The 27,154-nt window shown below is 43.1% G+C and overlaps 1 protein-coding gene across 1 annotated transcript in view; it reads left to right on the top strand.

Annotated features, from left to right (window-relative positions):
• Positions 1-3,491: 3,491 nt before the first annotated feature.
• LOC134533382 (atrial natriuretic peptide receptor 1) overlaps positions 3,492-27,154 on the top strand; it is a 52,301-nt gene continuing 28,638 nt past the window's right edge. The window contains exons 1-3 of the mRNA XM_063370902.1: positions 3,492-3,835; positions 20,425-20,590; positions 22,503-22,589. Coding sequence (XP_063226972.1) covers positions 3,492-3,835; positions 20,425-20,590; positions 22,503-22,589 — 597 coding nt within the window. The remainder of the gene's footprint in view (positions 3,836-20,424; positions 20,591-22,502; positions 22,590-27,154) is intronic.

The raw sequence follows: 27,154 nt of genomic DNA, 5'->3' as shown, positions 1-27,154 counted from the left end.
CGCGAACCCGGGTCCTACAAGTCACAAGGCAGGCGCTCTACCCCAGAACCAGAGTGGTAGAGCGGATACTTGCAGTCTTCTTAACACTGACATGATGTTATTCCACGAGTTTACTGTAGTTTCGTGTGTCCTTAACACTTGATTACTACTGTTGATGAAACTTCTAACCTCGATAACTAACGAGCTAATTCACGGTTTTCATGTTGCAAATACACTTATAATACGAAACTCAGACACGACATTTAACGTAGAATTCTTTAAAACAATGCCGCACGTGATGAATATTTCCGAATAAATTTCTGGACGGTGATCACATGTTTTTCCTGCACCTGCCACTAGAATTCACTGCCGGAGCAAAATTTTAAACTATGTAATAAAAAGGCTTCGATAAAAGCGAAATTTTACTAAAATGCTGTCCATATTGATACAGATGGCAGCACCGTGGTTACACATTTCCGTTCCATCCACAAAATAACACATACGCATGAGACGGAATTCATCTCAAACCAACTCACAGTTTCGTGGCTTACAGCAGATATGCATGATGCCTGAAATAAATAGCCGTATGACAAGGAAAATTAAATGAAGGAAATATATATTTTAGGAGTTATGAACTACTACAAAAATAATTTAATAGCTTAATTGCATTATGTACAGAAAGTGCTTCCATTAGCGAAAATACGTGTACTTACGTGTTATCTCATATATAATATACTTGGTCGCTATTTAACGCCTTCAATAAAATATTCTCAACGACAAATCCGACAAGGGATTAATATTGTATATAAAATTACAGGAACTGTACGACATATAGGTATACCTATCGAATTTTTGGGAAGTCTCAAGAATTATCGTTTTAAAAATGATATTGGTAAAGTTCTTAGCCGATTATTGCAAAAATGACCATTTGGTATCATTAATGCAAACAAGGAAAGTATTTATAACCGTTCGAAGTCAGTGCTACTCTTATCAAATAAAGAAAAATAATAGATGAAGCGGATACGCGAATTATGTTTAATGTTAGCAAAGTGCTATCAATTTTTAAAAAAAGGGGGTTGTCTGTAAAGTCGGTTTACGGACGATAATTTTACGTTATAACGTCATAAGAAAATATTGATGGAAAATTGAATAATTTTTAATTTTCAAATATTATTTACAGTTTTTTGTAAATTTAATTTAAATAATTTGTTTAAATATAATCACGAACAATTAGTTAAAGAGGCCGACTTAATCTGTTTGATATAATAGAAGATTTTCTCGCACAGTGGTTGGCCGGTTCTTGCACGCTCGGCTCAGGCGGAACGTGACAATTATTAGTGTGTGCAGCCGGCGTTCATCGATTTATAAGATGTTATCACGTCAAAAATTGTAGAAAAAACCTCTGATACTTATTTTATAATAATTTTTCTGACCAATGTGCATAACGTTTCTGAATATGAAATTTGGTTGGCAGGTTCAGCAACTAATAAAAAAATTGCACATAATTCGCATCCTCATTATGTTTAAGTCTAACAGCATTCCAAAGTCAGGTTTTTTGAAATTTTTGCAGAAAAAGATACCTACTAAATAACTTTTGCGCCATACAGATGATGCCGATATTTTCATCGACAAAAAAATTGAGGTGGTTCAAGAGTTAACTGCTCTTATGTATGGCACATAAAACAGTGCACACGGGTTAATGACGCGAGATTTCGTATTTTTCAAACGAATTATTCAGACAAGAACGATAATGAGGAATTTATGAAAAAGAATTAAAAGCTTCTATTCAAATATGATTCCACCATGCTGTAAATCCTTAAAAAAAGGTTACGCTCAATATACGTAAATTCTTTGTTGGTTAATACTACAGATCCTTGTTGTGTAAAACATGGATGGCTATTTAAAGCCAATAGGGTTCTTCGGGGAACCAACACCCTTACAAGTTTATTAAAGTTTACATGCTACATACAGGGATAATAATGATTTTAGTATTGCAACTTATGATGTATAAGTACTTAAACTCTTTGTGTTTTAAAATTTACAATAAATTAAATGGTTTCTACTACATAAACATATTAATCCTTTTTCAAAAGGTTGATTTTTCCGTTTATTAACACTATTTAGTAAATAAAATATGTAACAAATTAAAAGTTTAGTGGACATTAATTATATATTATCACATTGTACATTTATACAGTAGACATTATTGCATATTTCAAAACGTGAAACATTAAATGTAGATTTGAAAAGTCGAAAAACCTTTTTCATATGTATTAACATTATTATTTACATTTTTTTGTGCTCCAAATAAGATTTTTGGTTTTTAAACACCATTATTATTACCTTCTCTTTTTTTTTTTTAATTCCCAGTGGGATGGTATAGATTTTTTTCTTTCTTTCTCTATTACACTGAGAAACGAGCTTGCTATCCAGTGTTGCCAACCATAGCTCACACAGTTTGGGTACAACCTCTGACTTAAAAGTTGAGACAACCCGTGTTCGCAATAAAATTATTTACACGTGGTAAAGGTAAATGTGTGTTAACCGGAAGTTAATCTTGGTTTTTGTTACTAGAGTGTAGACATTGTCTTTCGATTATATGTAAGTTAGCAGTGGACGAAATTTAACGTATTGTTACGAACGTGAACAAGGTTGCGTCACGCGCAGGTGCAGAGCTAGCTGGGCTGATATCACATGCCGCTGTAACATGAGATGTGCCGTGCGCACCTGGGTCGCCGCTTCCCCTATTCCCCTCCCTCCAGCCCTCAGCTCCCCGCGCGGCGCCGTTTGACATCCGAAACCTGACAGCTGCGGAGTTACGCGAGCCGCCGACACGTGTTTCGAGAGATTTCTGCCGTCGTTTCGGCGCGGAATGACGCGACTGGCCTCAGCCGCGCTCGTGAGTTCCAGAAATGACGGCCGATACATAAAAAAGAGGACGTCGGCCTCAGCAGAGAGTTCAGAGTGAAGTCGGGAGCTTTCCCGCGGCGGAGTTTCTGGGCGATAGAAACGGCGAAGTCCCTGGACGAAGAAGGTTCCAGGGCGAAGAGTTCAGTTCCGGGCGATAGTGTCGCGGGGGCGCGGCGGAGTTCCGAGCGAGGCGTCGAGTGGGATCTCGGCGAAGGGGAAGTGCGTCGGCGGCGGCGGAGTGTGGCGACGGAGTCCTGCGACGGAGGACCACGAGGGGCGCTGCAGCGAGAGTTGCGGCCCAGCGAGGCGTGTGGATTGTGAGAAACGAGTGACTGGAGGAAGCAACATATTTTTTTTTAAAGTACAATTGATTAATTGGCATTTTTTTTAGATTATTACCTAGTAATGTAAATAGCGGTAATAAATAGAACTGTGCGTGATAAAAGTCTTTAATCGGGCTATCCTTTACGAACCCGCGGTAAATCGTGACAGTATGTTGTTTGACTCCTGTCGTGTTGGACGTGAGACACGTCGGGAAGACGGGGGCGCGTGCCTGCAGCCCGCCCTGAGGGTCCTCGGAGGACGGACGCCGGAGGGTTGCCATGGCGGCGACGCCCCCTGCCTCCTCCCCCATCCCGCGCGGCGTCGCGACGCCCGGCGCCGGGACCGCGTGGCCAGTCTGCGCCCGGTGCGCGCGCCCCCAGGTGTGCTCTCCCCCAGGCGCCATGACGGTGCGGCTGCTGCTGCTCCTCCTCGTGGCCGGACAGCTGGCCGGACAGCTCGCCGGACAGCTCGCGCGCTACAACGTGGGCGTGCTGATGGCCTCGCACCTGGACTCGCCCTTCGACCTGGAGCGCTGCGGGCCCGCCATCGACATCGCGCTGGAGCTCGTCAACAGGGAGCTGCTGGGGCCGCACGGCGTGTGGCTGGACAAGCGCCAGGCCAGGTCAGACCTCGTCGTCGCCAGTCGGTGCTGTTTCACTCGCAACCAGACAGGAACCTGGCCCTTCGACACGCATGCATGCCGTTTCAACGTGTTTAGTTCAGAATCTCTTTCCTCCCCATCAGTTTCAGAGCGATCCGAGACATTTACCTTTTTCATAAATCAACCTTTAAATCCCTCTGAATGAATTTTTTTAGGTACTTGCTTCAATAGTTCTTCAGAAGCCTAAATACCAACTTCAAAAATTACGTACTTCCCATACAAATGTTAGTCCCTTATTAAAGAAAAACGCTGATAAATCTGAATGTTATTTATGGACAGCAGCCTAACCACCAATTTCCACAATTATAACTACAAATATGACGAATTTACATACGATAAAACACTCAAGAATAAATATGAGACTAATGCCTAGTTTCTCTTAATTCAAAATAAACATTAATCTAAATATACGTATTACAAAGACGAACGATTCCCCTCAGGATGTAGGGACCTATCCAGGTGGTCCGGCCACTCGCCTCAAAGTCCTCAAGGTGACGTCCAGTCCAGGGCCCGCGGCGAGTAGTTTCCTGACGTCTACTCGCCTGCCGAGTAGTTTCCTGACGTCTACTCGTCTACTCCCGTCTCCAGCCCCTGCAGTTCTCTACCCGGACTTCGCTGGCGCTGACGGCTGATAGGAACTTCACTAGGAAGTGCCTGTGACGACTCGGGCGCTCGGGCGAAACACTGGCCTAGATCCCCCTTCCGCGAGTCGTCGGCAACTGCTCCTCGACTCCCACCTGGTACCCTCGTTCGGAGTCGTCTCACTGGGACGTCGGCCCATACACAAGCAGTGTGCTCCAGTGACAAGTCATTCGTTCTAAACAGCACACACAACTCGTAGATAAAATGTTTACAGTCGCTGTTTTGTGATACTGCCTTGTTACTGCTGCCTTCTTGGTACATGCTCCCTTCTTGCTCCAACTACTTCGGCTTGAAATTGGTTACTTCGCCGGCGAGTCTCTTCTGACCACCCAACGGTACCCAAAAACCGAGAGCGATTTTTTTTTGACTACTCGCGCTCGGCGAGTTCCAACTCGTAGGCGAGTTACTTTCCTTCGCGTCTGCACCATCTCCCCGACGACTACCACTGCTTCCTCGTCCTGAACCGCGCTAAGCCCGAGATCAAAACAGAAGTAGAGTGCTCCTTGCCCATTCTAGAGGCTACAGGCGCGGAGTCATACAGCAAGGCGGCGTGTTGCCTGGCGGTGGCTAAGGCGACGTCACGGTGACGTCTTTCTTGGAGAGCCTCCCTTGCTCTGTCCCTAGTGTGCCCGAGGGGGGCCTGTTTACACCCCTCTGGCTCCAACCGACTTCGCCTCCCAGAACGGGCCAGAAGGCTCGCGGATGAACTCGCGCCGGAACTACTTTCGGATCACGTGTCTGTGCTCATGGTCACGTGACAAGCTCCGCGGGGCGTTGCCAGAAGGACCAGCAACCGGCGAAGCTTCGGTGTTCGGCGGGTTTGCCCACTTGCAGGAGTAAACATAGCACAAAGTCGATAGGAATGGAAGGGCGTCGCGGGCGGCAAAATTACACCCGCAACAAACGAAAGGTCCTGACACCACCAGTGTTAAACTGGAGAGAGCAGGACGCACTTGTGGCTTGCATTGAAGTTTTCCCGGAAGGTAATCAAGGGCTCCTTCAGTTAATACGCCGACAGGTAATTACTCAGACATTGCTATTTATTCGTCACATCTGAGTGCTCAGCCCTGTACAAGAAGTCTAGTGGCTGTAGGCTCTGCTCCGCCAGAGGGTCGACCCAGGACTCAGCTCGGGGTAACTGCGCGCCGCGGTAGGGCTTGTGGCACACCCTCAGTGACCTAGCAGCACTGCACTGTCCTCTGGCTCTCTCTGCCCAGACATCTCGTCACCAGGCTGTAGTCCCGTCAGCTCTGCCGCGCAGGCGACAGACGTGTCAGCTCTCCGACACTGCACCTCGGCCGCGCGGTCCACTGACGCGACAACTGTGCAGCGTCATTACCTCCACAGATTTGGATGTGTGTCCCTTACATATCTAAGCATAGATGAATTATTTAGTGAGCCACAAAAACCGTACGAAATAGTATTCTCCATTCTCCAGCGATGTGCTCGACCAGCTCTGATGATGGCTGCGTCGCGGCTCGAGACCCGCCTACCTGCAGGAGTTGACACCGTTGATTGGACAGAAGCAAGGGAGCGCGCTAAGGGAGACACCAAGCCGCTCATCAAACGCCCAGTAGCCTATAAGCACAGGCAGCGTTGTAGGCGTGATACTTCTTTGTCATGTCATTTTTACAGCTATTTAAGAAAGCACCAAATATTTCTTCTTGTTTTTGACGTGATGACGTCTTAAAAATCGATGAACGCCCGCTGCACGCACGAAAAAGCATGACTCGTTGTCACGTTCCGCCTGAGCCGAGCGTGCAAGAACCGGCCAACCACCGTGCGAGAAAATCTTCTAAAACATCAAACAGGTTAAGGCGGGCTTTTTAAAAGCAGCAATTAAAAAAAAAAAAATTATTTGCCCAATTTCGTCATTTCAAATTAACAATTTATTGACATTGATTTGATTTCAGTTTATTTCTATAAATCATTGTTCGTGATTATATTTAAACAAATTATTTAAATTAAATTTGCAATAACTGAAAAAAAATATTTGAAAATTAAAAAGTATGCAATTTTCCATCAATGTTTTGTTATGACGTTATCACGTAAAATTATCGTCCGTAAACCAACTTTACAGACAACCCCCTTTTTTTCGGAGACGTTAATTCACCTACAATTATTTGAGTTGAACGAAATAAATAAACTAATAAACGGGATTTAGTCAAATTTATGTTGCTAAAACATTATAGTTATCATAGGATAAAGCTATAACAATTGTTTCTCATCGAGGGAATTGTACGACCATCGCTTAAAACGAGATGTTTTTCTTTAGACGCCCGTGTCGCCGAGACAGAAGGGCGAGCGTGCTCGTCGCAAGGCCAGGGAATGTCGACCTTATCAGCGAGCCGCGGCTGTGATCGCTACTGGACACGGGGAGATAAAAGGACGAACGTCCAGTCTCTATTTCCCGGAGCAAACACTGGCCGTCTCGTGCGCTCTCAGGTTCTTTGTGTTTGCTCATTGGTTCTGAGGGAAGCCTTCCCTGCCCCGGACCAATCAGCGGGCGGGTGTGATGCAGTGTGCTGAGCTCATCCAGTCGCGCGCCGATCGCAATTTCCATTCCTGTGTGTAATTTTAACCTTTCTATCGGTACATCGCACAGGCTGCCCTTGAAATGAAACCAGACATGATGGTTTAAGCTCGAGGATGTCCGTTCGAACACTATCGCGCAGCAAGAGAATGAAATATGATCTCAGACACACCCGCAATTTGCAGAAAAAGTACTTACGTTTGTACGGATTATGTTTAATTCATACATATGTTACAGGACATTTTTTGACGGAACATTGTGTCCAAGAAATGATTCTAGCAAGTTTCAGATGAAATTATCCAATGATATAACTGCAACTAAAGTATTATATGTCATATCGTATAGTGGATTGCGATATACAGAGACGTTGTATTTTCTTCAACTAAAAAAATCCTTTTAGGCACACCCTGAAGGGATTGATAGATTTTGAAGTACCTACTTATTCTGGAAACTTCTATAAACTTCTGGAACATGTTAAAAACGTAAATACGTTATATCCTATATTTTGTCCAACATCCAATATTCCAAAATGATCGATAAAACATATTGTCATATTCCATTCAGCGACAATTTTTTGAATGTTTCTAACTCAATGCAATCAGCATTGAATAGCTTAGAAAGATTTTTCATATTATGCCCAATCAGGTAGTAGTGAATTTTATTGATCTTCAAACATTATATTTTAAACCTTGCACTTATACGTGGACTTATAAAGATTTCCTTTGGACCAAGGCTTGTGATAATATTATGATGGTATATAATAAATTCGAACAAATTTGATAGTAAGGAAGTTTAAATATTCTTTTGCTGTGTCTTTTATGGACGTCAAGTGGTAACAAAATAAGCATGTAACATTTACGTTAAAGCAAACACTGAAATATTGTGAAACCTTAATATCTATACACTCTAAATGTGGTACCTGTCCATCATGTTCAGTAGATGAATGGCCAGACCTAACTGTCATAACAGAGCATATTCTACCGATCACCTCTAGACAGACAGGTGCAGCTACTTGACAACTTGCATTCCAACACTTTACGATTATGTCCACTTGAATGTGAACATTATGTAAGTAATTTAAAAAAGTCATGTCCATGCCTTGACTCCGCGAAACCAACGCAATTACACTCAAACACAATATAACGGAAGATTCCCGCCGTCTTATGTGTGCCATGGTTTGGTTCTAATTTAATTTGGAAGTACTAGGCCTCTTTTTTAACCTCCGATGTGCTATAAAACATTATAATTTTACTTAGTCTTACTTATTTTTCTACATAATCACCAAAACGATCGAGGCATTTGTCATATCGTGACAATCTTTTCGATGCTTTCTTTGAAAAAGTTAGCCGCCAGTGAATAGCTCACGCAAGAATCAAGATAAGCGAATAGCGGGGCACAATTCCCCGCACTATTAGTCCACCCGCCTCACAGCGGCGTCATGAGGGAGAGGAAGATCCAGGCGCTGGCCCTGTACCTCTCTTCACTGGCGGCTAACTTCTTCGAAGAAAGCATCCAGAAGCTTGTGTCACGATATAACAAATGCCTCGGTCGTTTTGGCGATTATGTAGAAAAACAAGAGATTTACTGCTGCACTTTTGGGGATAAGATTATTTTGTTACGTTAATTTGTCTTTTTTTATAGCCCATCGGAGGTTGAAAAAAAAAGCCCTTGTATTTATTCTAAGTATTTGGCATGGAAAGGCATAAATAACCTTATATTATTTTCTTTACGTACTTACAGCGTGGTAACTAGTAACAAATGGACAGGTGGTCAACCACAAGTTACGCAGCAGTCACCAGCTACGAGTGCTGACTTCATCGAAACCTAAGAACCAGGTCCTGTGGCTGTTCGTTCATTCAAAATCTTAAATCTCCGAAAGTTATTCGCCGGTTATTTGAAATTTTAACACAACGTTGCATTCGAATACGCTCGTGTTTTTATATTACTATATCACACCTGTGACAGGTAAAAAGGATATATATATATATATATATATATATATAGTTAGATTAAAAATATATATAAATGAATGTTTGTGTTCGACTTTTGTTTTGTAAATTTAAAGATATAAATAGGAATATATAAACAAAAAGAGATATAGGGAGGAATATATATATATATAGATATAGATAAAATTTAAACATAGATACATAGAGAGACAGAGCTATAAAGATTTTTATTTATATAGATAAATAAAGTGAGCTTTATAGAAGGCCGTAGACAGAGATATGCGTACCTACTTCTAACCTATTACAAAAAAAAAAAAAATTGAAAGAGGCATAGAAACACATGCCGGGCATTAGCTAGCAAAGAATAAAAAAAAAAGATTTTAAAAGAAAAAAATTACTGACTATAACAAAAAAATTTTCCAACCTTTCACGGACCATTATGATTAGTGATGGAACTTGAAGCCTGAAGTTCGCCGGGTGAGGAGGTGTTGGTGGGGAGAGGGGGTAGGAGGTTCGCGGGAGTCAGGTGTCCTCCACGCGGCGGGGGCGGCGGGTCAGAGGTCACAGAGGCGCGCCCAGGGCTACACACCTGCTGCGCGCCGCTGCTAGGGAAGCCTGCGATTCACGCCGAGTATTCGACATGCCCGGAGATTACCGAATAACTGTCTTCTGGTGACTTCGCAATTTTTTTTGTTTAGCTATGTAGCTAACCTATCCTAACCAATCACCCTAATTTTTAAAGAATATTAAATGGACCTAACCTATCATAACCCACTGTCCACACAACCTAACCCAACTGACCATTTTCATTCTCTATATCACAGATTTGTAATGCATAAACCTAAACTAATCATTTGTTAAAATTGTGAACTATTAAATCACAATGTCAGAAAAACCTTGTCAAAAATTAGTTGTTTCTATTATTATTTTCCTTTTTATAAAAAGTACTCACCTTAATAATTACAAATTTATTATTTCATAAGAACAAACATAAATGGTGTTTTATTTCTTTTTTTCATTCATACATAACTTTCCAGTATATTTAACACTCACATTGACTAGATTTTCTCATTGGTAGCATTGGAGAAGTTAGCATTGACATTTCCGGCATTTAAAAAAGAATTTTTTTCACCTAAAAAAAAAAAAATTCCGATGACACCCGAAGGCAAGTATTCGGTAATGTGCGGGCATGTGGACTACTCGGCGTAAATCGTACAGACTTCCCCCGCTGCTGCTGTGTCCGGACACGTGACCCACTGGCGGGAGCTGCCCTCCTATTGGCTGCTCGAGGCCCCGCCTGCCCGGGCACACACGCCGAGCGCAGAGTCGGTTTACGGACGATAGTTTAACGTGACATCATCATAACAAAACATTGATGAAACGATTGCATACTTAATACTTATATAAATAAAATTTAATTATTTTTATTGAATTATCATTATTTTGTATGGATACAAAGAAGGAGTGAAATGAAATCTACAATTTAATTGATAAATTTACTTTTATTTGCACTCACTAATTCAAATATGTTTATTTCTTTAACGAAGAGATTATTTTAACTATAACTTTTATACATGTTTGCTAATTAACCTCTTCCAATCTGTGTTATTCTGTTAAGGATAGGACGATGATAGGAAAAGTAGGAAACGAATGTGAGTGTTTCAAGTTTAATGTGCCTCGAAAAAGTCAAATCGATGGTTTTTCCAATCGAGTGGAAGAGAGATAGATGCGGCGCAAGCGTAAAATGAGCGTAACGGGACAATGAGTCATCCTTTTTCGTGCGTGCAGCCGGCGTTCATCGATTTATTAGACGTTGTCAAGTAAAAAAAAAAAAACTTTTCTTTCAGGATAACTTTTTGGCATCGAACAACCGGTACGAATTCTAGAAATCACTCAGAGCCTTGCATTATAGCTTTATCTTAATTTATCGCCATATGACGTCGTGGTTACCTCTCAGATATCATATCTGCCCTATGCACGATGAAGAGACGGCGCGCCAATTCACTGCCATGCGCTTAGAGGCGTCACCGGGCTACTCAAACACCAGAGGGAATCTCATTCATCATCCCGCCTAACAAATACAGGATGACCATAAAAGAATGTCCCAGTTTCAATAGTATATAATAAAAATTTAATTTAGACTATTTACAACAAATCGTACATCAAATTGAAGATAAACCAACATAGTTTTTTCTTGCATGTTCAATGTGTGTACCTTTAGTTATACGGCACACATCCAACATAAAATCTAATTCTTTCCACACTTTTGGTTAACAAGTCCGGAGTAATGGAAGCAATGTCCTCTTTAACTTGACTGTCTCAACTCTGGTATAATTACATAGCGTTAATTCCGGTGAACGTGGAGGCCGGCGAAAAAGAGCTCTGTTTGTCTCGAACATTACGACCAATCCAACGGTCAGGGACTTGGACGTTCAACCACTATCGCACAGTCATATAGGGATGGGTTCCATCCTGTTACCAAATAAAGTTTACAGTTTCACCGCTTACTATTCGCCATTTAGCGTAGGTGGTGCTGCAAGCGAGAATACGCATACGCTTATCTAAAACTATTTGAGTTTTTCTTTAATTGTGACCTTCAACCAAAACTCCACAACACTAAGTGTTACAGTTAATAATATTAAAATTTATAACTGGGGCAAAATTTTATGGACTTATTACACTCCTGAGTAGGCGGGCACCTAAACAACAATAGCAATTACTGTCGAATCAAGTGAAATATGGAACCTAAATTTGGTAGTGAAATATAACCTGGGTGCCGCAGCAAAGACTTGGTCGCTGCTAGCCGAGAGTAGCCACACAGTCGGCCGTGTGTCACTGGAGAACTGCTCAGCAGACTAGAGTAGAGCCACGTAGATGGCCGTGTGTCGCTGGTGAACTGCACACCTCAGCAGACCGGAGCAGAGTCACGCAGATGGCCGTGTAAACTGCACACCTCAGCAGACCGGAGCAGAGCCACGCAGATGGCCGTGTGTCGCTGGTGAACTGACCACCTCAGCAGACCGGAGCAGAGCCAGCCAGGTGCAGAAGACGTCTCCCCGCGGGCGAGCCAGGGTCCAGGATCACTTCACTGATTGTGCTCGTGTTTCCAGTGAGTGATTGCGTGAGTCGCAAGCCTGACACACCGGGACGGCCTGGGGCAAGGACTGGAACCTCGAGCGGCTAGGTTACACTAGCCGAGATAATCGCTCTCCGGGGCGTTCCACTTCCATTCAGTGTTCCTTCTGACCGGGCACAGAGAGTCGACAGCGAGACTTCCACAGCTAAATATGCTTACAACGTGCAATGGACATTTTAGCTTCATGAAAACGACGTGATATATTGCATTTTTCAATATTTTTGACCATGATTTTAATTTTGAGATATTTTTCAGTCTTTGATTTTACAAAGCATAATAAAATATCTTCCCAAAAATTCTGTTTCTTGTTAAAATCTGATATTTAATATCAGGGAAATTCTTTGATCTCTGGTGTTGTTTCATTTCCACTAGAGCCAAAAGGCGGTCCTTACCTTGTCGAACAAGGTAAAAAAAAAATGAAACAACGGAAGCCGCCCTGCAGGCGTAGTATATTTGACAATTTAAAATTTCAATAAAAAAAAGGGGGGAGGGTCGTCAGATGTGTTTATAATCCCACTGAAAAGCCTTCAATTAGAACAAATTAGTTCACGAGAATGTTGAATAATGGGCTCGGAGGTTCCAACACATCCTTAAAACGTTTCGGACAATGAAGAATTTCAATTATTCATCACAATTTCCTTATTCAGATGAGACACTGCCTTAGTAGTGTCACCATTAACGTACCCTTAACAGAAAATGTGTCAGTACCAGTAGTCCACTAAGCAAGACAGCGCATTAAACCGGCGACTATGGAGCTGGCCTCTCCTCGACGGAAAGCCTTTATTTCACAGACGAGAGAGCCACACCCGAAGTTCCCCGAAGTTCATGCTCGCCTTTTTTTTCCGTACCACAACAGGTGTATTTATTTGGGATGTAGCTTACTCATACGTCATACGCCGTTCTATCTCATTGTATAAACCGGTGTGGCATTAAATTTTGCGGTCGATTAGGATAGGTTAGCTACATTATAAATACTTTAAAAAATTGTGGATGGTTGGTTATATTAGGTAAGTATAGCTGCATTAAAAATACTGTAAAATCATTTTAAGGTTGCTTAGCAAATAACTTTTTAATATGTAGCTATCCAGGGCTGGGAAACCGTTTACACGATTTCACAGTATCTTTAATGTAGCTATCCTAACCAAATCAACCGTCCACAATGTTTTTAAGTATTTATAATGTAGCTAACCTAACCTAATTGACCATTAGTTATCATGAGTTTTCCAAAATAAACATTCACGGACACACGGCAAACGAAAAAAAAAAAATATGGCGGCGTACAAATAAATACCGTTGCCTTGTTTATGATCTTTCCTTTTGTCAACACCGCCATATTTATTTACAATGAACAAATTAAAACCCGAAGATGCACGATCGGGCGTTTGGCTCTCTCGTCTGTGAAAAGAAGGCTTCCCCTCCTCGACAGCCACTGAAGAGCCGGCGGCGACGCGGGGCCGCGCGGGGCAGAGGCGGGGTTGCAATAACTCCTCCGGTGACTGACAGCCGCGGCCTGCCTTTAGCACCGGCCCGTCCTGGGTGACGCGAGGATCCGCATAACTTACCGCTCTCGGCGTGGGGCGCTGCCTCCAGGGACTCACATACACTGAAATAAATTTTTGTATATTTTACAAGGAAAATCCTTGGAAACCCTGTTGCCAAGGATATTATTTGTAAAACTACAAGGCAGAGCTTTGTACCATGTGCGATTTTGCAAGGCTCTGCCTTGTAGTTTTGCAAGAAATATCCTTGGCAACAGGGTTTCCAAGACTTTCCCTTGTAATAGTACAAAAATTTTTTAGAGTGTAGGCCCGTCGCAGCCTCACACACACTTCGCTCCGAAAAAATGAATTCAAATATTAAAAGTGGTCGGTTAGGTTAGCTACATTAAAACACTTTAAAACACTATGGCCGGTTAGTTAGGTTTCGTATAGCTACATTAAAATAAACCCGAGGTTGGCCGAAGGTGAATATTCGGGCGTGTTCAGGCAGAGACAGAGCTTGATGTACATCTTAGGCTTCCTGCCCGGCACACGTCGCGTCTCGACACATCTCACCTCATCTTTGGTTTGTATTCCCAGGACCCCTCGATGTCTCAGCATCTCGGAGTAGCGTGATGTCCACCCCCGGAGCTTCGAAGCCAACCTGTAACTCCGACCTTAAAATATTAGACACTTAGACTGCAATACGTCATGCAATATACGTTTTACAACAAAAAAGGGAATATATATATTTTTTATTTCACAAAAGGTTTTTGAAACGTATTAAACAAATCCTGGCTCCAATGTGGCCTCTCGTAATGAGGAGAACACGAGATAAAAAATAATTAAAAATTTGTCGACAATCTATGGTTTCGCAACGTACCAAAAATGTAAAGCGTTCGAAGATGGATTTTTTGACGTGACAACGTCTAATAAATCGATTAACGCCGGCTGCACGCACGAAAAAGTGTCCCGTTACGCACATTGTCCCGTTACGCGGTGTCCCGTTACGCTCATTGTACGCTTGCGCCGCATCCATCTCTCTTCCACTCGATTGGAACAACCATCGATTTGACTTTTTCGAGGCACATTGAACTTGAAACACTCCCATTGGTTTCCTACTTTTCCTATCATCGTCCTATCCTTAACAGAATAACACAGATTGGAAGAAGTTAAATAGCAAACATGTATAAAAGTTTTAGTTAAAATAATCTCTTCGTTAAAGTAATAAGCATATTTGAATTAATGAGTGCAAATAAAAGTAAAATTTATTAATTAAATTGTAGATTTCATTTCACTCCTTCTTTGTATCCATACAAAATTAGTGATGATTCAATAAAAATGATTCAATTTTATTCATAAAAGTATGCAATCATTTCATCAATGTTTTGTTATGACGTTGTCACGTTGAACTATCGTCCGTGAACCGACTTTACAGACAACCAATTTTTTTTGTTAGTTTTGATATTAAGCTTCTACTACCAATATGCTCGTGTTGCGGTCCAGCGGAAGACGCCCCCCTGTGTGTGACGTGTGGGGCCGGGGCGGGCTCCGCGGTGTGTGCTGTTGGGATGAGCTGCCCTCCTGGTCGGCTGATCGGCGACCGTGATCCCGCGCGACCATCCATCACTCCCCCCTCCCCCGGGGCTTATCCGCCGCCGCCAGACACGGCCGCCGGACTTCAGCACTTCTGCTGTGTAGTTGCCGGCGTCGGAACAAGCACGGCGCACACTCACACTCACACCATCTTCAGAAGGTTTCCCTCGCCAGGGTTGTACATGGAGCCATGCTCCATGCCCGGGAGAAACACAGACCGACTTGCGGAGGTCATGGAATCAACGTGTGATGGTGGCAGCTGTCCGACCACACCCGCACCAAGGTTCCACTCGCTTGTGGCGACAGAGTTCTTGCCGCTCAGTGTCTGTGCGCCGCCCCCGTGGGGACCGGCGCTCGCGACGAACACAGCGCTCTCGGCAAGAAACCATATTTGGCGTGACCAGGATTCGAACGTGGGTCGACCACGTCAGCGGGGGAGGGGGGAATGTGCTCTTATCTTCGCTCCGTAACGCCGCCGCGATGAAAGTAGCGGACAATGCTTGATGCTCCACCCGTTGTGCAGCGCAAGTCTCCGGTGGTTTTTTTTTTACCTCTCTCACTGTGCCTTCAGCGTCATCGTCGTTCTAATAAACATGACCAAGCACAGTCGTGATCCTGGGATTTCAGGGGCGCAACAACAGGGGGGGGGGGGGGGGTCAAGGATATTTTGCCTCACACCCCCCCTTTTGAAACCTTGAAGTGGGGGGCAAACGGGGGCAAAGAAAGTGCTGTGTAATCAATTTTTAGATTTAAAAAAACTGCTTAAATAGCACCATTTTCCACCTTGAAATACAAATTTTCCCGGGGCCCGCTTCAATAGGGGGGATCGATGATTCTTTATAAAAAGGTATATTGGCCCCCCTTTGGAAATTTAGTTGTTGCGCCCCTGCTGGGATGAGATATGGTACCAGCGAAAAAATTGCCAGTACGAAGGAAATCGAACCCAGGGTTTCGGACCCAGGGGTCTCGTCGGGTGGTTAATTGCGACACCAAACTGAGCGGAAGACATCTTGCAGAGTCCTTTCGCAGCGCCAAGTTTGAACACACTGCTTTCATTCTGGACCAAAGTATTTTTCGGCATGTATATGTGACTATTTTCAGTTCATTTGAGTGTTTTATTTTCTAGCAATAGGACAAGTTGGAATCCACTCGCATGCCTTAGCAGAGACTCGTGTACAAGATACCTTGGTTCCGAAACTGGCTTACCACAGAGTACTGTCCATACAATTAAAGATATGAAGTTCTTCCCTCTCTTTATTGTTGCCTGCACTGCGCACACAACAGATCCGGCGCTTGGTTGTTTCAGACGGAGGTGGAAGTTGTAATTGCTCCGTCAACAGAGCCGCCTGCGCCCCAGGTCCACACGACTCATCGTGTTGTTTCAGGCGCTCTTCCAGATTCCGCTGGACCGTCCGACCGATGCGCAGCGCCGCGCCGAACGACCGTTATTCAGCGGGACCTAATTACACAATCAATCTAATTAACATTCCACTCGCCGCGACCAGCAGGACCTCCCTCCCCCTTCCCCCTCGGACACAAATTCAAGCGACGCCTTCTCGCCGGGACAAAACCGCCGATGGCGCTGGAATTGCACCGTTGATTGCCATTCTCCAGAGCCGCCGGCCGCGGGAGGGAGGGAGGTTGCAATCAGACCGCGTCATCCCGGGAGTGACGTAGGCGAGCGGACTGCAGCACCGTGCACGCGCGGGAGCCGAGACGTGGCGGACGTCGCCATCCTGCCCAGGAGGCACTCCCCCAGACGGCGACACAGCCTCGCCCCATTGTTAGCCCGCGGGCGCCGACACGGCGACGCCGCGACGCCCGCTGAATAAAACATGCGTCGCTGACGACGACGCGGGGCGGAACGACGGGCGATAAAGGCTCCTTGCGTCGCGATGACGCCTGTCCCTCGTCTCGACCGATGGCCCTCGCACACCTCGCCAGCTCCTCGCCAGACCCCGTGCGGGGGTCCGTGGGTTCGATACACCAACACCCCGCGCTACAGCCCTGGAGGTCCCTGTCGTCTTGTGACGTAACACAGTGCTTGGCCTTGTCCATGTCAATGGAGTACCCTCACCCGCATCCATCCTCGCCCTTAGATACAAGTGTACCTTTCTGTACCTTTACAAAAGACTCATTCGGAAACAAGTTGCTAATAAAAGTCTGTAACACTACAAAAAAAGACATTGTAACTTTGTACAACACACGGCGATGGTTTTTTTATTCTTTCATATATGAAATACGGTTTTCGAGATAATACTGAGTATTTCTTACGAAAATTAGAGCATAATTTTGTATTTTAATTGATGTTTCATTTAAGTATAATTTTATTTAAACCACATAAAAGATAATTAAGACTTTTGCAGTTTTTATTTCATTTAACCTAGATTATGACTCGAGGCACTGTTTGGGACTCGAATTCGAGATTCGGATTTGAGAAAAAAATTTTTTTAACCCAACACTGATTTTTATAATTAATTATCTTGGTGCAGATAATTCCAGTGAGAGACAGGCTACAACTCTGACTGGTTATTGAACTATCAACACTATAATATATTCCACTCAAAACTACCTTGTTTTGTCGCAGGGCTTGAGACGGGGACAGCAAGAAGGATTTTGTGTGTGGATTCGTGCGACAGCAAATTAGACTTGAAGCACATCCACATCCACTCTACTATGACTAGACATTCCATGGATGGGCATGAGCCAGTCATGAGCACGGAGAAGTGTTGACGCTATCACATGCCACCCAGTGCAGTAACGAGGCGTCTGTGACCTTTGGTATCGACACCAATTAGCTCACTAAGGTCACTACAATATACGTACCGTAGAGTCGCGTCTAGCCTGGAGCGACAGGAGTCCGGGAGATAGCCGCAGCCCAAAACATTCCATTAACTGTACTTACAGAGGTTAGATCAAATACGCAGTTTTGTTCCGCGGTAGGTTAAAATACAAAATCTTCTGCCTTTGACTACTTCTGCAATTGATCCACACTTGACATAAGCCAATGAGAAACACGAACAGTAAAAGTATGGCTCATGGGTAGAGACCCGACAAATTCGCGGGTTCAATGACCTCCAGGATAGACTCCAATATCCTATACACACTCGGGCAAATGCCAACTGTTCATTGGCTGCTGACTTGTGAGTCGTCTCGACTGGGTGGCCTGTGATTCGACACTTCTATGAGTGAGGGTCTCTAATTGGCCCTCAGTCCTCCAGATTAACAGTGAACCAATGACAGAAGCAGCACTAAGGTATAATTATTTGAATTTTAGCTTAACACGAAATGAACACGCGAATTTTACGGGTCTCTACTCATGGGTAATCCATGTTAGGCATCTCTCAAAAGAGCTGTCAGTGAGCAGGCGATATTTGTCAGAGTCCATGCCCCACGAGGGCGTAGGCAAAGAGTGGCCATAGACACCCTCTGAAGCTTAACAATGCAACTCATTAACAAGATTTAAATGACTGATATATTGTTCAATTTATAGCCAATGAATATGCAAAATGAGAGAGTGGCCCTCTATTTAAATATGCATTAAGACTTAATTAATATGTATGATTTTAAGGTTTTCAAAAAACACTTAAGATTCCTCAGATAGCTTGAAAGTTATTAAGCATTACATTTTGAAACATTTTGGAGGAGAATCATTACACCTTCTAACCCCCTTTCCCCTCAAAGACCACTGAAGATAGGCCTATCCAAATTAGACATTTCTTTTGCATTTGACAAGCAAAGGAAGATTGAATTGGGTAAACCTGTATGTAAAAGAAAAGTGTGTTGTGGAGGTCTAAAGGGCTTGAAGGAACTTCTGTCGCAGGAGAAAAGGAGTGAAATTGAAAATATCGTAACATGATTAGATGATTTAACAACCAGTAAAGTGGGCAAGTGTGAACTCATGCCTTACAAAATTGAATTGGTGGACGAATGTCCGGTTCGGTGAGTCCTGTATCAGCATGCGCCACCAAAAATGAAGTTTTTTTTTGAGAGATCATTGCGAACTTGCAAGAGCTAGATATTATTGAGGTAACTAACTCTGCCTATGCCTCACTGGCCTTTCTGGTGCGCAAGAAAACCCCTTAAAATTATAGATTAGTTTTGGATTATCGTATTATGAATGAACGGATTAAGTTAGACTGATTTCCTGTACTTAAAAACGAGATTATATTACAGTATTTAGGGCAGTGCGTTACTTTACAGTACTAGATATAAATGCCGCATTTCATCAGTGAATTTTAGAACCCAATAGTAAGAAATACACTGGTTTTGTGACACCTTGAAGTCACTACCAGAGGAAAAGGGGGCCATTTGGAGTTACTTTTGGATCATAGTGTATATGTATGTTTTGAGATATTCATTAAATGGTTTTCAGTTAAAATTTAGTAATTTTCCTTTTAGATGACATCTGTATATATACACTTGCAATTGAGGAACATCTGCAACAGCTAAGCATGCTATTTAATAACCATCTAGCAGCAGGCTTGACAAGCAGTCCTTAAAAGGTGTGCTGGGCTCGTAAGTGTAATACATTTTGGTGTTTTGTTGACGGCGAGGGATGATGTTCATGATCATGACAAAATAGTGGCCATCGTAAATTTTCCCAGCCAAAAAAAAAAAGTCAAAAGAATCACGCATTTCTTAGGCATGATGTGCTACGTTAGAAGATTTATAGAAAATTATGCCAACTTGTTTGCGCCCCTTGGCCAAATGAGGAAGAAAAGGGAGATATTTCGCTGGGAGAAATGAAGAGTACGATTTCCAAGCCTCCGATGTATTTTTTTTGTCAGGAACATAAAAATATAAACGTGTGTTTCATCCTGAGAGCATGCAGAGCCCTCTTATCAAATATTATCATGGGGCGCAACAACAGGGGGGGGGGGGCAAAGAAAATGCTGTGTAATCAATTTTTAGATAGTAAAACTGCTTAAATAGCACCATTTTCTACCTTGAAATACAAATTTTCCCGGGGGAGGACCCCCGTACCACCCGCTTCAATAGGGGGGATCGATGATTCTTTATAAAAAGGTATATTGCCCCCCCCCCCCTTTTGGAAATTTAGTTGTTGCGCCCCTGATCATGATGGTTTGTTGCGTAAGAAAATAAGTGCCGTGTGTTATTGGCCCATGTTACCAGAGGTGAAAGGCACCCACAGGTAGTGAGTGGACAAGTGTTGCTTGTTGCGGAGGTAGTGTTGGCAGCAGTGCGTGTCGCAGCTACCCGTCCTGCTCGGGCCGTCGTGCGCCGGGGCTCGCCGCCGACATGCACTTCTTCGACAAGGTGGTGGCCTTCATCGGGCCGGCCTGCGCCTTCGCCCTGGAGCCCGTGGCGAGGCTGGCCGCCTACTGGAACCGCCCCATCATCACCGGCATGGGCGACCAGGTACTGCCGCGCGGGCTAGGTCCGCTCGCTCGCTCACTGACGAGCCGAGCTCTTTGGGCCGGCAAATGTTACCTTTCTTTCCGGATTGTGTTTGACCGGTTCATACGGACTTGTAAGCTTCGTTTCTTTCGGAACGCGTTCACACGACTCGTGCTTCAATGTCGAAGGCGAAATTGGAATGTTCCTACCAATGTCACATATTTGAAAACGAACACCATTCAAATTTTAAGAAATATAAAATTCTCAGCATAGTACATCGTGTAAATGAATTTTAATTGTTAAAGAAACTCAGTTTAGTTTTCTTTCAGTATATATATATTAAATTTCTACCTATTATAATTATCAAATAGTTAACGAAAATTTGTGAAACTACGAGGTTTGTTCAGTCCTTACATATTATAGTTCAAACTATGTTTGTTTTTTTAAATCTAATTAAAGTAAATAATTTTGTATAGTATGACTTATTATATATATTTTTATGAAGCGCTGAAAACTGAAAACTTTATTACGTCAGTATTTCTAACATTACTTTAAGACACGGCTGGCTTGTCTCAGCAAACAGCAGGTTGTCAGTCACACGCGCCCTGCGCTGTGCCTCACCAGGAGTCAGAGGTCGTAAGGCCGAGTGCGCGATGGAGACTCCGGCAGAGGACGACCTTATCACCTCGCCTCACGTGGTAGCTGGGCACGCCCGCCGCGGCGGCCAATGTCACGGCTCACCCCGGGACCCTGTCCTTGAGGTGGTTAGGAGGGGGAGGGGAGTGAGTTGCCTGCAAACACTCGAGACAGAGTGGTGTCCCTTACCGCAGCCGCCCGGGACTGACACTCTCAGACAGCACTCACAGTCTCTCAGATGCCTGTCTCCCGAACCCCCTCCCGCTACCTGCACGTAGAAGCATACAGAAGCGGAGACAACCGCTCCATCGGTGATACACAGCGGCGGCATCTTTTCCGCGAGGGAAAAAAATTGTGCGTGAGCCTTCAGATAGATGAACAAAAAACACTCCCCTCGCATTGAAATCAACAATACAATAAATTATCACAGAACAGCAGTCTAAAATACACAATGGTAGTAATTAATTATGACTTGGATGAAACCAGAACTGTTTGCTGCAGTTGCTGCAGTTTTAATGTTCGTGTTTTCCAAGATTCCAACGCAGATAATTACAAAGAGAAAAGAATCCAGATAATTGTGACATAAACCACGGAATCTCATAATTAATTAAAAAAATTGTTAGTAAAAATATATTTTTTAATTAATTGTATTTAGTTTTTGTGGCCTGAGTGTTTACAAAATAGACGAAAAGTAATTTTTTTTAGACTTACATATTTAGTTATATTATGTAACATTTGCTTTGGTATGCCCTTAAAAAACTATTCTGGGTGTTTCCATATATATGCACAACTATTCATGAACAGAACTACATACATATTATACAAAATTATTTTTTTAACTGCTTACAACCATTATAATATTTTTAACTGTCACTCTGTAATAGATTCAGAACCTATATTCAAGTGTAACCTGCGAATTACTAAACATAGATATCTCAAACAAGTTTAGGCGAAACATTTATAAATTCAAATGATGTTTTATCTCCTGCTTAAACACGTTGATGCACACTAGTGGACGTGTATTATGAAAATAACACACTATCCAATTGAAATGTTGGAAACTGTTATAAATAGTTAAAACTGCTTCACTTGAAACTGCAAATTCATACAATTTATTTCAATAGCCTAATTCACTTTTTTTTATCAACGATTTCAACATAGTATTTTGTGAATTGTACTACAACATTTTGAATTTGTCATAGAACATTCACCTCAGTCGCAGAGTCACTTCACAGCAATGGCGAGCAGCACTGGGGAACATGAGGTCGATGTGTGAACGAGTGGCGATGTGTTGCAGCCGCCGTCAGAGGGCGAGCTGTCTGTGACGTCAGGCATCCTGGGCCGCCTGCACAAGTGGAGGAACGACAGCTCTTCCGTCAGCACGGTGAGTGGTCGGCGCGTGACGTCACGCACTGCACTGCTAGCTCTCTCGCTGCTGGAAGCCAGGAGACCGTTCTGTACCGCGGCAGTGTGCGACCTCTCTGGCTGGAACCTGTTCTGACATGTCTAGGCCTGTCCAGCCTTGTCCTGCATCGTCCTTTGCTTGTCCTGACATGTTCTGGTCTTTCCCTAGTCGGCCTTGAGCCCTGACTTGTTTTGAATTTGTCCTGCTTTTCCTGCCTTTGTCCAGACTTATCCTGGTTTGTCCTGACCATTTTGAACTGCTCTGACTTGTCCTGGTTTGTCTAGAATTTGTTCAGGTTTGTCCTTGGTTTGTTCTGCCTTGTCCTGGCTTTTCTTTGCTTGTCCTTGCTTGGTCCAACTTGTACATGCTTGGCCTGGCTTGTCTTTGGCTTGTCCTAGCTTGTCTTCACTGTTCCTATATTGTCTGGGCTTTTCCTGGCTTGTTCTTACTTGACCTTCTTCTGGCTTAACATGACGTGTCCTTGCTTGTCCTGCTGGGTTATTCAAACGTAATGTGAAAGAGGAGAGCCTTTATCAATTGGCTGTTGTCTGCATTATACGTCCTTGTCGTGATTCAACTGGCAACTGAACGGCCAGCGACTTCGTCAACAACACACGCAATAGAAGCTCTATTAAATTAAATAAAACTACCAACAAACGATAGGCCGTCGGTGCTAGAGCGTTTTAAAATGTGTTCCTGCATCTCTGCCACCATTAAAAGTGACATGACCGCTGCTGTTGGGTAGAGAAAGTATGGAAAGACTTTTAGACGCGGGACTTATGCGGTGTTGCCATGATTCAAAACGCAGGTAGATTCACGGTTTTTTTTAGTACCTATTGATTTTCCTTCGGGCTGGACTCCACTGACCTATATATACCTATAAGAAGTAGTTTTCTTGTTGGGAACTACTACATTTTACTTAGAACCTCTAAAATAGTTATAAATAGAGACCTGTAAAATTCGCGGATTCATTTCGCGATAGGATAGAATCCAAATACTTTTGACATTATTTTTCATCAGTAATTGGGCCACAGTTTATCCGAAGGACTCTGGGCCAATGAAAGATCTTTAACAGAAGAATTAGCGAATCATGATCATTCCAGTCAACAGGTGTTACGAGTCGGTAACCAATCAGCAGATGTAATTTGCACGAGTGCGTAGAGGATCATGGAAGTATATCCTTTAGGGATTTGAAATCGCGAATTTTACAGGTCTCTAGTCATAAAGTTTGACTACACAAAAGTTTTTTTTTTTAACTGTGTAATCATCTACATTGTAGTCAGAAGCCTAATAAAGGCACGCGGCTTGAACCACGACTACTTCGCCGTGGCACACGAGGCGTGGAACGGCTACCTGGTCACGCGACACGCTGTCATTACCCGCGGACACTCCGCGCGATTGGAGAGGCGTCTCCAACCGGCCAATCGCTGTAGTGTGCGTCCCGCTGCCGTGACCACGCGGTACAGTTGTAGCTGCGCCCTGCCCGTGCCCTATTAGCTTCTCCGAAATGGGACATGTAAGAGATCCATCTCATCTCATACCCAGTTACGCCCTAAGGGATAAGGACACTGGGGGAGTGTTTGATGTGGTAAGCCAGTAGTCTTAAATAATGATTGTGTGAATAATGTGCCTGTGCGCAGAGAGATCTCGCAAGCCACCGTGACTGCACGCAGGACGCTTGCCATATCACTCTCCGGCTCGGTAGAACAGATCTTATCAGGGCGTAGATGAGCGAATACTGTCGATCTCTCAAATATACAGCCGTTGGCCGACCCACAGGCAGAAAGATCCAATCAAGACATGGACGTCTCAAACATGTTTGAAATCTTCCAAATATATCAGGTTGTCTCCTGAAGAACAACTGTTTCCAGGTATAACTAATTGTTCTGAAAGGAGTTTCATCACTGTAACAAGACATCTCTAATTAAGCTTAGAGAACCTCCCCCCCCCCAGTATACTCTCTTCGTCGGCAGACACGGAGGTTGCTGGTTATCGAACCCAGCACACTTCAGTTATTATGGTTGGATGAAACATAATCTACCGCTTGGATCGGCTGCATCAAAAACGTTCCGTGACTAAAAAACTGAATTTTTACTGGCCGAGCCAAGAACGTATTTAAGTTTATTTAGCTTATCATAGCCAGGAATCGAAGATACGTTACAAGCATGAAAGTTGAAGCCTTACAAACAGTCAAATAAAATATCATTATCTGTCTGTTGTTAGGGGAACTGGTATCTATAACTCGAAATGCTATAAGTCCTACTAATCGACAGATTAATTTATATAATTTGTTTATTTATGAGGCAATGAATACATTTAATCATGTGAGTGGCAATTGGATCTTGGGTAGTTGGAAACACCCTGGATGTCTTGTGGTCAGTAAAAGACGTACAAAAACCGTATGAACGAAAAATTAATGTCCATAGTTCATGTGCAATTAGAATAGAAGATAGCATGGCAGCATAAAAAGACAAACAATCCCAACCTGACTATATAAGTTCGTTGAGTCTAGCCCAGCCAGAAAAGACACCACGAACTTGGCACGCTTGCTTACATTAGACAGTCGTATAAAAAAAAAGTCTAATTTTCTTGGTTAAGAATCATTGATGCCTTGATCCGTTTTATTTTCGTACTTGAAAAATAGTCGAAGCCTGAATCGAATTAATTGTTTGAATTAGGTTGATTGAGTACTTGGAGGCTCTAAAACATTATCCAAACGAAATTGGCCCAGCTAAAAGTCGTTTAGTTAGTAATCACAAGTTTATAGCTTCCAAGTTAGGGCCATTCGCTTTAGAGTTCGTTTTACGGCAGATAAAAATAGTCTCTGAAAGTAATTAAGCGAAGCTACTGACCGTTTTTACCCCGTAGCAGCTCGGACACAGGTCATCTGCCGTCAAACCAGTAAAAGCAGTCTGGTTATCCAAGTGAGAAGCAACCTAAAAAGTAAATCTTTCCTCATTTAAATGCAAATATTCTGAATAATCTATTTTAGTACATGTCCACTCTCAGGAGTGGCTTGCCACTCTGTCCAGGAGCCGACAGCTGGACTGGACATTGTTCGGTGCGACCATAAGAGAGTGTTCTCTGCGGGGAGATTGATCACACGATGATATTGCTGTTTACATTAACACACTCAATTAATTACGCAAACTCTTAAAGGTTGTTAATAAAAACTATAGTTTAGGTATTAAACGAGTTACATTTTTCATTCGGTATCACAAATCTATAAAAACGTATTTTTTCTCTCTCAAAAACAGAATACATACACACTCATGTATATACATACTTGACGTAACCATTGGTGAGTACTGGCTAGCTGGGACGAAAATATGTTAGATTTACGAGGGGGGGGGAGGCTAATTTACGTTTATCATTTACATTTCACAGACATGTTTTGCCCCTATTTGAGGGGCTTTTTGATTCCACGAGTAAAAGGAGGGTGAATTTCTCTGGATTTACGCCCATGCTGGCAAATAATACCTTCGCAGCCTTAGCAGATTGCAAAAAAGCTGAACACCAGTCTGCCACTGTTCTATGGCGACACCCTGTGCCTGACTCTAGGCAACCACAGACATAGCGAGATCTGCCCCTTGTCATCTCCACTGACTCCAGAACTAAGCCACGAACCACTTCCCTTCCGGTCCTGACGGTCTCGATGAGATAAAAATGAACATTGCAGATTTTTGTCTCCCGAATAAATAAATTCATGTCGTTAACTGTTAGTGACCAATTTAGGTGTTCGCCTTAGAAAAAAAAATTCTTTAGGTCGAACACATTTTTTATATTAAATTCTGAAAACTAACTTTCCAATTAGGAATTGTTTGTTTTGACTAAAATCGAGAGCCGTGCAAATAGTTAGTTGTCCACGTATATTACATTGTATTAACTAAACAGTCTCGCAATATGTAAAGAGTAATGTAAAACACTTTTAAGAAAGTCAAATTATTGTTAAGTCTAATCTAGTCTGAGGTTTTGGGAGGAAAAAGATAGCGCAGTATAAACTTGGAAGAAAATTAGGAAACACAAAATTGTTTTTTACATGATATTTCTACAGCTGTTTAAATTTGAACAACTCTGATAGAAAATTTCTGCTTTCAAATACTAACGCAAATGAGGCACAAAACTAACGAGTCTTAAAATTGATCATGATTGTTGGTTAACAAACTGGATTGTGTCTCGCCTAGAAGCGATGGAAGTGTACACCTGCCCGTAGTTCCAGGCCAGGCTCGAAGTTCCCAGGCCAGCCTCGTAGTTCCCAGGCCAAGTTAGTAGTTACATGGCCTGGTTCGTAGTTACCAGGCTAGACTCGTAGTTCCCAGGCCAAGTTAGTAATTACAAGGCCTGGTTCGTAGTTACCAGGCTAGACTCGTAGTTCCCAGGTCAGTCTCGTAGTTACCAGGCCAAGTTAGTAGTTACAAGGCCTGGTTCGTAGTTACCAGGCTAGACTCATGGTTCCCCGGCCAGACTCGTAGTTTCTTGCTCAGGCTCGTAGCTCCCAGGCTAGGCTTGTAGGTGCGCAAGGTAATGCGTGCTGTTCCAGGGCA

Source organism: Bacillus rossius, chromosome 6 (assembly GCF_032445375.1).
Source record: "Bacillus rossius redtenbacheri isolate Brsri chromosome 6, Brsri_v3, whole genome shotgun sequence".
Classification (NCBI taxonomy): Eukaryota; Metazoa; Arthropoda; class Insecta; order Phasmatodea; family Bacillidae; genus Bacillus; species Bacillus rossius.
The sequence above is the reverse complement of the archived record's forward strand: the minus strand, read 5'-3'. Positions and strand labels throughout refer to the sequence as shown.